The sequence below is a fragment of the Anastrepha obliqua genome, chromosome 1 (genome assembly GCF_027943255.1).
Source record: "Anastrepha obliqua isolate idAnaObli1 chromosome 1, idAnaObli1_1.0, whole genome shotgun sequence".
NCBI lineage: Eukaryota > Metazoa > Arthropoda > Insecta > Diptera > Tephritidae > Anastrepha > Anastrepha obliqua.
The window spans coordinates 150,933-161,776 of record NC_072892.1 but is presented as its reverse complement, the minus strand read 5'-3'; the positions used below and the strand labels follow the sequence as shown (position 1 = coordinate 161,776).

The 10,844-nt window shown below is 38.3% G+C and overlaps 1 protein-coding gene across 1 annotated transcript; it reads right to left on the bottom strand.

Moving 5' to 3' along the window:
* Nucleotides 1-4,072: 4,072 nt before the first annotated feature.
* On the bottom strand, nt 4,073-10,597 carry LOC129253281 (uncharacterized). Its single transcript, XM_054891584.1, has 7 exons — nt 10,432-10,597; nt 10,186-10,358; nt 9,383-10,120; nt 6,995-7,228; nt 6,490-6,931; nt 5,068-6,417; nt 4,073-5,017 (listed from the first exon to the last, which is right to left on the bottom strand). Exons 1-7 carry the CDS (start codon nt 10,469-10,471, stop codon nt 4,212-4,214), a joined length of 3,783 nt encoding a protein of 1,260 aa, XP_054747559.1. The 5' UTR covers nt 10,472-10,597; the 3' UTR covers nt 4,073-4,211.
* Between the last annotated feature and the right edge of the window lie 247 nt (nt 10,598-10,844).

Here is a 10,844-nt window from a genome sequence, read left to right as displayed (position 1 = left end):
CAGTGAGAGCAGCACTATACGAAATGACAATGCCGTGATTCAAGTGTGCCAGCCAGAAACTCTCTACTGCGGCTGTAAAGTGATTATTACAACTGCCGTCGTTAGGCAACATGCAACGCAACGTGTTATTTAGCAACGTTGGTAAAACCCCAGATGGAATTATATTTAATTTTGTTTTAATTTAATGTGAAAATGTATCTATTTTTTAGCTGCGAACATCAAAAATATCAATAGGCGAATTAACGGTCCTCCGCCTTACTTCGTGCAGCCATGTCGAAACTACTATGCTCGGTAATCTTCATGCCGCCATTCGTTTTCACCCTGGCAAGTACATTTCTACATACATATATTATCTATGATAATAGTTTGCGAGTTGTAATCATTAAATTTTGAATTATTTAATGTCATAGCAGATTGATAAGATATGTATCAGGTCAGCCCATAAGTTCATGCGTTTTTTAAATGTGGTTTTAAAATAAATGAAAAAGATGTTTAAGGTATTTATTAATCAATAATATATTTTTCTTCATTATTTACATCGTCTTGCCAACGTTTAGGCAAATTTTTAATTCCCTGCTCAAAAAATTGTTTGTCCTTGGAGCCAAAATACGCTTCGATATCCCTTTTTACAGCTTCTTTTGAAGAGTAGTTCTTGTTATTCATATGGGATTGAAGCCCACGAAAAAGGGGATAATTACAAGGTGTAATTTTCGGAGAGTATGGTGGTTGCGGCATTAGCTCCCATCCGAGCTCGTTCAGCTTGCCTAATGTTTGCCTTGCGGTATGAGGTCTTGCGTTGTCGTAGTGAAACAAAACTTTGCGTCTATTCACTAAAGACGGTCGATTTTTGTTAAGGGTCTCATTCAGTTTTGGTAGCTGATGGGAATAATAATCAGCAGTTATCGTCTGGTTTGGCTCCAGAAGTTCATAATAAACAATACCGGCCATATTCCACCAAATAGACAGGAGAATCTTCTTGGGGTGAAGGCCATCTCTAGGGGTCGGTTCTGGTGTTTCATCTTTATCTAACCATTGGCGTTTGCGAACAGGATTATTGTAAAGGACCCATTTTTCATTACCAGTAACGATACGGTTCAAAAAACTTTCATTTTCAAGCCGTTGCAGCAGCTAAGAACACACATTTACTCTCTGCTGAAGGTTGGCGACGGAAAGTCTATGCGGAACCCATTTTCCCAGCTTTGAAACCTTTCCCTGGTTCAGGGTACCTGTGAACTGTTCCATGCGATGAATTTAACCTCTGAGCTATCATATCGACTGTCAAATTTGGCTCAGCTTCCACGAGTTCGAGCACGGCGTCGGAGTTAAAGACTTCAAGACGACCAGCGCGCGGGGCATCCTCCACGTCGTAGTTACCACTTCGCAATTTTGAAAACCACTTTTGCGCAATCCTTCCACACGGTATCCTCTCCGTGAACAGTATTTATTTCTGCATCAGTAGTTGTTGCATTTTTACCACTTTTATAAAAAAAATACAAAATATGCCTCTTATATGCGTTCGAAGATTCCATTTAATTTTTTAGCAACACGTCCTTCTATCCGCGATTAAAGTCACTTGTTGAATGCACAATATATCAAAGAAAATAGTTCCGTTATATTCCGCGAATAATTTTTTGCATGCAAAAATCGTACAAAAGTGAAATTATGGGTAAAATACGCACGAACTTATGGACTGATCTGATATTTATTTATCTATTTATTTAATTAAATAGAGAAAATCGAGCTAAGCATTATTAAAAACGTTGAAGAATTACGTTTGAATTCAAGGGCCTGCAAAAAGAATATATATGAGAAATATATAAGAGAAAATCGAGCTAAGCATTGTTAAAAACGTTGAAGAATTACGTTTGAATTCAAGGGCCTGCAAAAAGAATATAAGAAAGCGATATGTAAAGCCAAGAAGGAATCTTGGAAAGACTTTTGTGGTGAAATAGAAAATAATAATGAGGTAGGCAGGCTCAGGAAACTTATATCAAAGAATCCAGCCGCACCGAAATTGATAAGTACATATCATAATAATAATGATGTATGGACTGACATTTGTGAGGAATTATTGGAAGACTTAGCCAATGTGCACTTCCCAGGGTGCAACAGCGTTACCAATGATTACGAAGTTGAAAGCAATAACTAGCCCAAAATCTACTTTTAAATGAAGGTCACACTCGATTGAGAAAAAAAGACATCTTCACGTCACTGTGCATTATCCTAATTATCTCATCTTGCACCAGAGTCCATCCACGAAGGCAACAGAATCTCGGCCATTCCGACTTTTAGTACGGCCTCATTGCCATGAGAGATAAATGCAACTTCAAGGGAAACTAGACACTGGGCCTTTCCGGCTCCCTCTATCCAATTTCGTCACATAAAAAAAAATCGCACATACTCGTCGTGAGGGACAACGGAAGTTTTAAAGGAGTCTGGGAACTAGGCCTTTCCGGCTCCCAGCTACGAGGAATCGGAGACTGAAAACTCATCCTTTTCAGCTCCCTGCACCCACGTCTATCACACCCGGAAAAACTTGCACAATCAGCTTGAGGGATAACGGAAGCTTTAAGGGAAACTGGAAACTAGGCTTTTCCGGTTCCCAGCTACGAAGAATCGGATACTGGAAACTGGCCCTTTCTGCGCATAAGATTTGTTAATTTATTGTTAGTTCCTTATACAAGAAAGATTAAATAAATAAAGAAAATGGAAACAAAAAAAAAAAATAAAGAAATTCCTTTGACCATTGAAAATCTCCAAGAATTGATGGAATATTTCCGGCTATGTTTCAGAGGGTTATAAGACTTGCAATACCGTGGCTAAGGAAAATTTTCATAGGATGTCTGAGATTCAGCATTCCTGGGGAGAAGCTCGGATTGTTTTTATGCCGAAAGCAGGTAAATAGATAGGCAGATGCCTCAAACAAACAGTCGCGTATCGCATTCGCGTATCGGTACCCACGTCACTGTTGACAGTTATGATTACGAGATTGTTTAATAACCAACATTAATACCGATAACAATGTGAATCTTGAAACCCAACGAAGGATATCTCTTGCCGTCAAGTGCTACTTTGGACTAAGTAGGTAACTGAGTAGTAAAGTTCTCTCTCGATGAACAAAACTAACACTCTATGAATAAGGCTCTCATCATGCCCATCCTAACATGTAGCACCGAAGTGTGGGCGATGGCAAGATCCGATGAAGCGTCGCTTGGAGTGTTCGAAAGAATGATTCTGTGGAAGACTTGTGGACCTTTGCACGTTCGAATATCGCAAACGATGGAACCATGAGCTGTATGAGCTTAACGACGACACTACGTCTGTGCATAGCAGCGAATAAAGATCCAGTAGCTACGTTGGCTGGGTCATGTCGTCCGAATGGATACAAACGCTCCGGCTCTGAAAGTATTCGATACGGTACCAGCTGGTGGTGGCAGAGGAAGAGAAATGCCTCCAACTGGGGCCGGTTAGCATGAGAGAGAAACGACTGGCGCAATTTTTTAAACTCGGTGAAAATCGCGTTAGGGGGTTATCGCGCCAATCAAGAAGAAGAAGTCTGTACTCATTTGTGCTAGATATTAGATACTCTTTAGCTCCAGGCAGCCTGTCCAAGGCTCACCAAGTTGATATTAAGGGAAAATTTGTAGAGATTGCGCTACATTCGATAGTACTCAACATAGAGAATGCTCTTGAATACAAGAAATATTCATTAAGAACATTTCTAGATATCTCAGGCGCATGTAAAAGCTCCTCATAAAAATATCTGCCAATCGGAGTCGGCTTGAAACTGTAGGTCTCTCCATTTGTGGAACAACTTCAAAACGCACACCACAAATAGGAGGAGGAGCTCGGCTAAACACCCAAGCGGGATGTACGTGCCAAATATATATTCTACAATATATTCGTGTTATATATTATATATTATATCTCTATATATATTGTATATTGTATATACATAAATATAATATATATAACACGAAGATATTGTAAAAGTATGACAAGCTTGCTGACGAGACATAGCACAGTAGCAGTTGAATTGCAAAGTACAATTAAAAGTATTACAACACAATCATAAGCAAGGATAACTAACTTTTATTTCATAATCGAATCCGACACCCGTGGTCTCCAAAACTGTTCATACAGTAATTCATACTTCCATCCAAACATCAAAAATTATGATCTAACGTTTCTGTGCATTTGAGCCGGTGCAACTATGCAATTGAGAAATTCGTAGCATCAGTGCCTGCATTCAGAACAATAGTCTCAGGCGTTGTTGGAGCTCCTAATCGAACCCATTCTCTTTTGAGACCGGCATCTTTTCGAGAAGACTGTATAGCGTGTTGTATGGCGAAAATTGAACTGACCGCTAGACAGCAAGGTGGCTCACCGGTCGCTTTAGAACGCATGAATCCTGCTGGATTTGGATTTCTTTGCAATAATTCTACACGAAAATCGATAGGAATATCCTTTGCTCCAGGAGGTTTGTAATTCCATGTCCGATTAGTAAGAAGTTGCCCTGTTTGTCGGTCATAGATCAATTGTTCCGTGAGCCAGTAACCCAACAACATGATAAATGAACCTTCCACCTGACCAATGTCAATATGTGGACTTAGACTCTCGCCAGCATCTTCCAATATGTCAACACGTCTTATTTGGTTATTACCCGTTAAGATATCCACTTCAACTTCGGTTAATGCCAAACCATATACGTTGTAGTTCTCCATGTCACCCTTTTTACAATGATCGCTAATAGTCATATTTATAGCCTTTCGCCAAGCCTGCTGAACAACATCCAACCAACTAGTTTCTTTACCAAGTGCGTCTCTAACTGGCTTAAGACGTTCATTGAGAGTTTCGCAGATCTTACGAATGACAAAACAAAGACTTTCGCTACCCACTGAACCCCCGGTCACCATCGAATTAGCACCATTAATAGTTTCACTTGACTCAATCCTTATAAAAGATAGTGGTATTCCAAGCGTATGGGCTGCCACTTGGGCAATTTTCGTGTTCATACCTATTAAAATCAAATAGTTAACTAAATTCCATACACTTTATTCCACATACCTTGACCCATCTCTATTCCTCCATGTGATATCACTACAGTACCGTCAACGTGATATGTAGATAAAGTAGCAGGATATTGGCGAAGTACTAACACTGGGTATTCCATAATAGCTAAGCCTAGACCACGTTTTATCCAACGATTTTTCTCATTGAAATCATCGATTTCATTTCGCCGCTTTCGGTATTCAGTTGACTTAATGAATCGTGGCAATAATTCTTCCATTTTATTTCCAGGTTTCAAGTTTACTAATCGTGCATCGGCGGGGTCTATGTTCGCTTCAAATGCAATGTGTTCTAAAATATTTTCGATCATCGCAATCCCTTCCACCGAACCTGGAGCACGGCACCAAGTCGAACTGGGAGCATCCGTTACAACAGCCTCGGCCACAATTTTTGTACTTGAGTCAGGAAGCTCGTAACAGTTTTTTGAGCAAACAAAAGAATGTTTTTTTATTGGATTTTCATTAAGCGTATACCCCGCATCCTGATAGAATGTATTCTTAAGCCCTATAATTTTCCCATTGGTTTTAATATGAAACTCATAATCAGAGCGACAACCCCATCGTTTTCCATTCGAGTTCATCATGGATTCAATAGTCTGCACAAAGCGCGCTGGCCGATTTAGTTTGTGGGCAACTAGAGAAGCAGCACATGCAACCTGATTACCACGCGAAATCTTACTGCCATATCCGCCACCGAGGCGACGTACTTTTAGTTGAACATCATTTACTTTAACCTGTAGCATTTTTGCGATTACACATTGAGTATGGTCCATCCACTGTGTTGCTGTCCAAACTTGAAGACCTTCTTCAAACGGAATAGCTATGGTAGTTTGAGGTTCCATAGTAAAATGATATTGTCCACCAATTTCAAAAATACCCTTGGCATTGATGTCCGGTGTTTCTAAGAGTTTTATATCATCAAATTGCGAGGACTTTATCTTATTGACACGGTCCATTTCTTGTGCTTCAAACACATGTGCAGTGGTGGGTAAAATATTGCGGGTGCTGTTGGAATAGGTCACTTTCACTTTAGTGGCGGTACGATTTGCAATATCACTTGTAATAGCCACTACAACGCCCAAAGGCTGATCGTAATATTTAACAATCCCACTGCAAAATATCTCTTCAGTTTCATACCCAAATGATGGGTCGCATGACAAATTCTTTCCAGGAATATCCTTAGCCGAGTAAAAGGCAATGACCCCTGGAGTTTGCAAAACCTCGGACGCATCAATCTGTTCAATATTTGCTCCAACTTTTGTTGCATTAGCGAATGCACAGTATACGGAATTGGAAGTAGTGAGTATGTCATTCATATAGGTGGCTTCACCGGAACATTGAATCATAGCTAGATGTGTTATTAATTGTTATTTGTTACTATTTTCTTACATTCAAATATAAAAGTAGTTGATTATTTCACCTTCAATTTTTTCTACTGCCTGTGTAACTGGGTAATTTTTTTCATTTGTTTCGAATGATTGCATTCCGGATGAGAGGGGTCGTTGAAGTAAATTGCCACCACTCTTGTATTCATCTTTCACTTTGTCTGTTGGCGCAATCTTCAACAAACTCTTATAGAGCAAACCTCCAGCTAGAGTTTTTCGGAAATCGGGAGAGGCGTCCGGAAGAACATCGTCGGGTTTCAGTTGGGCAATCAGGTTTTTGAAAATATTTGAAACAGTGCCCTTCTCAAATAAATTCTGTCCAGCTAAGACAGATTCTATTGCTGTGGCATGAACAAACTCGGGATGTATACCTCCAAAACAAATACGACCAGAATTAACTTTCCCCACAAATGGATCCATATCTATTAAAAAAGCAGCGTTGACATAAGCATGAGCGTTTTGAGCTCGTGGCATTATCTAAAATATTATTCGAGAATTGAGAGAATTCTTATGGTTGTATCATTTCAATAACTATCTTACTTTATACGAATCGAAAACGAAATTTTCTTTTGAGTAGGGTTTTAACTCGAATGCAATTATGACAATCTTATTATTGGTTAATGATAGATAGTCTTTCAGTGAGATGGTCTTCTGTGTAGATACATCTTCGCTGACAACAAGTTGGACATCGAGAGCTTCGAATGTTATGAAAATATCCGAGGGGAATTCTGGGTGGTATTTTTTTACACTGATATTTCCCGCGAGGGTTCCAGTCTGAAAATAAATTTAAAACACTACTGTTAATTTTAGAGCCAACCGAAATCAGTACAACAGAGGGGTGGTATAGGGTATATAATGAAGGTGAATCAACAAGATAAGATGTCGAATGAAGATTGATAGCATACCTTTATTAAACACTTTTTATCAATATTGCAAAATAAGCGATATTAGCTTATCAAAAGCCAATCACAACTACTAATGTATGTGCTTAGGAATTGTGTTGAGATAGTGGCTCTTCACATTATGCCGTGTAATTATGGGCAAAAAGACTATCGTTTCATCTCAACGTTTAAAAGTGGATATCAGTTAGGCACAATTTTTGCTGATTTCTTGAAAGTATTTGATACAGTCTCACATAATCTTTTACTGTACAAGTTTGAGTGCTGGGATTCCGCTCATAAATTGCAATGTGGCTGAGATCTTATCTCCCCAACGTAAGATCTCACCAACGGAAATTGCTTTAAGCATTCTAAGTTCGCACTTTACGCCGATGATTTAAAACTTTATACTAGAATTTAATGCTCGTCAGATGTCCTTTTACTACATGATGAAATGACTTGAACAATGAGTGGAGAATCAAAAATACGTTATGGTTTAACACTAATAAATGCTTTTATGTCCTGTCGAAAGTTCAAAATGGTATCGTCACAAATTATTTGATTCTAGACTTTCAACTTTTTATTATAGAAAAATACTTTGATCAAGGAGTCCACTTTGACTCAGGTTTCACTTGTGTTATCCACATGCACATTGTGTTTTCCCCAACATTTAGTCCAATCTAACTTTTTTAAGATAATAATTGAGCGAGTACAACGTAGTTTTACTAGTAGACGAAACATACAGTCTTTTATGTTTATTTTCGATGTTATTAGTGTTTTAATTGACTGTCCATCATTACTTAAGCAGATACATTTCAATGTGCCAAATAGATACATTACGTTTCTATTAGCCCTTTCAGTTCAGTATCAGTTAATATAATTCTATTTATTTTTATTTTGCCCTCAATACAAGAGCAGTTATTGAAATCTATAAAAAACTAGAAATGAAAAATAAGAAAAAAATGTATTTTTGAAGAAATACATTGGGATGTCACAAATAACAAATGAAAACACCAGTATTTAAGAAAAAGGATTGGGTCTAACTGTTCTACAGTTTTGCCAGAATTTGCCATTTGAACAAAGATGATGGAACTTCCCCGAGTCATTCCTTTCGTTAGTTTCGGCAACTCAATCCAGATGAAGGTATGTATATTAAGTTATATAATAAAACTTTATATCATTTATAAAAATATACTATTTAAAGTCCAAATATTTCTTAAAAGGGTAAAGGTAAACGAAAGAAGGAGTACATATTTCATGTTAAACAAGGTTTGGTCATCTAGGAGATATGTTATCCTCCCAATTCACACAATTGTTCCAGCATTTGAAGTGTTACAAGTGGTGGAGAGGCAGGCAAAAAGGAAGGAGGCCGGTTTTCACTTTAGTGAACAGCCTCAACTTCACCTTTAAAGTAAATATAATGTTATATAAGCAGCAATAGCTGAGCGACGAAAGTCTGAACGACGACGACCAATTTCTTGTGACAAAATTTGTCGAGAATAGATTTATTTTTAATTTTGTCGCTGCCACCGGCCGACAAAATTAGTTGTCAGTGAAGAACGTTAGCAAATCTTCTTCGCAAACGGTGCCTCATTTCCTGATATGCCTCTCACCTTATAAACAAGATATTTGAAACTTTGAAAACCTGTTTTACTACGCGAAATGTTGCGATGAATACCACCCGACAAAGTTCGCTCAGCAATTTGATTTTGTTTTATTTACAATTAATGATTAAGATAAGGCACACAAAAATTTAATATTTACAAGTTAATGCCGGGAGTAGGGCTTTTAAAGGCCAATTGATACCTATTTCCCGCAATGGCAATATTTAAATAAATGGATCAAGAAAGATCGATTGGAATAACACTTTGGAAATTTAAAAACAAAAAGCTTTTATTTTTTTCAATATTTTGACCGTGTTTATAAGTTCCACCCTTTCGTAGGCTTTAACATATTTGTGTGAATAAAAGCATGCACGCCCAGACGGTAATTGTAATTAAAAAGTTTTATAATACTTCCAAATAAGTTTAATATATAACATAAAACTCACATTGCGTACTGGTACATTTGCAATCAAATCGAAGTGTTGCCACAACTGTTGGCAGTACTCGAAACCAGACTTCTTAGCGGCTTTTAAGAAAACGTCCATCGCTTCGGTCAAGCTAAGATTACCACCCAATGTCAATAAGTCACTGGTAATAGAGTGATGTTTCAGCTCAGGCACTGCATTGATATCAATAAAATGCTTTACGTTTAATGAACGCCTATAAACACCATGCGCTGTATTTCCGGCGACCAGCATAAACTCGTCATTGCCTACTTTAGAGAGGGCAACAAATAGCTCAGGGAGCGTTCTTGGCCAATTCCATTGCGTACCGTCGGCGTAGACCAAAGTATTTAGCGACTTTTGACAGCTACGCGCACATTGCAACCCTGTTTTTGGGCAAGTGATAAGCTCGAAATCTTCAATATCCTGACATTCCTCCGGAACTTCAATAGTACTGTCGATGGCAAAGGATTTCATAGCATCTAATATCGGACGGTACCCAGTGCAGCGGCAAATGTTGCCTCCAAAGGAATTCTCAACTTCCGCCATTGTGACTGTTCCACCTTTCGACTGAAGTAGGCCATACATATTCATTACAAAACCCGGCGAACAGAAACCACATTGTGTGCCATTCATCTTGGCCAAACGTTTTTGAATCGGATGGTAGCCAAAACCTTTATTGCCAATTCCCTCAGCTGTTATGATCTCCCAATCCGAACAAGTGTTCAGCAGCGTCAAGCACTTTTAATAAGATTGTTTTCTTTAATTTTTTAAGAAGAAATTTATGTGATGAAATTCCAGCTTACTGAATTTACGGCCCATGCACGTAGTTCACCGCTGACGGGATGTTTACCTTTGACAACACACACACAAGCACCACAACCGCCTTCTAAACACATATATTTGGTCGCCGTTAACTGCGCGTGCTCTCGAATAAAAGTATTCAGGGTGATATCCGGTGGAAAGTTTGTCAGATTGACTAAAAATTTCAAATATTTTAATTCCAAACTAATATCTTCTAATTTTCGTCAAAATATTCATATCATATTTACCGATGTATGGAACGTCGTTGATTATAAATTTCGTTGTCATCTTCTTGCTGCTCTTAATTTTCAGTTGACCAAATTTATATCAGTATTGGCTTCTTTGGTGTGCTGCCAGCATGGATTTTTTCACGTATATCTGATAACCCATGGAAATTTGCGATTTTTTGTGTTGTTCGATCCACACCATGCCGTTGTCTACTGCAGAAATGCTAGTCTGAACAGAATATTGAACACAAATTCGTTTGTATGGCTCATTTTACATAATGAGAACAGCGAGATGGGAAGTAGCTGCGTTCCAATTGTGCACTTAATAGTCCTCATACTCGTATACTGTTAGTATAAAAGCTCTGACTATGCTGTCTCACACAGGTAACAAAACTTTTTTTTATTTCTTTGGATCATTGACACTCTTTTTAAAG

Coding starts and splice junctions, on each gene's coding strand:
- LOC129253281 (XM_054891584.1), bottom strand. CDS start 10,471: ATGACAACGAAATTTATAATCAACGACGTTCCATACATCG. Junction 10,359..10,431: donor CAACGACGTTCCATACATCG/GTAAATATGATA, acceptor TGAAATTTTTAG/TCAATCTGACAAACTTTCCA. Junction 6,932..6,994: donor TCGTTTTCGATTCGTATAAA/GTAAGATAGTTA, acceptor ATAATATTTTAG/ATAATGCCACGAGCTCAAAA.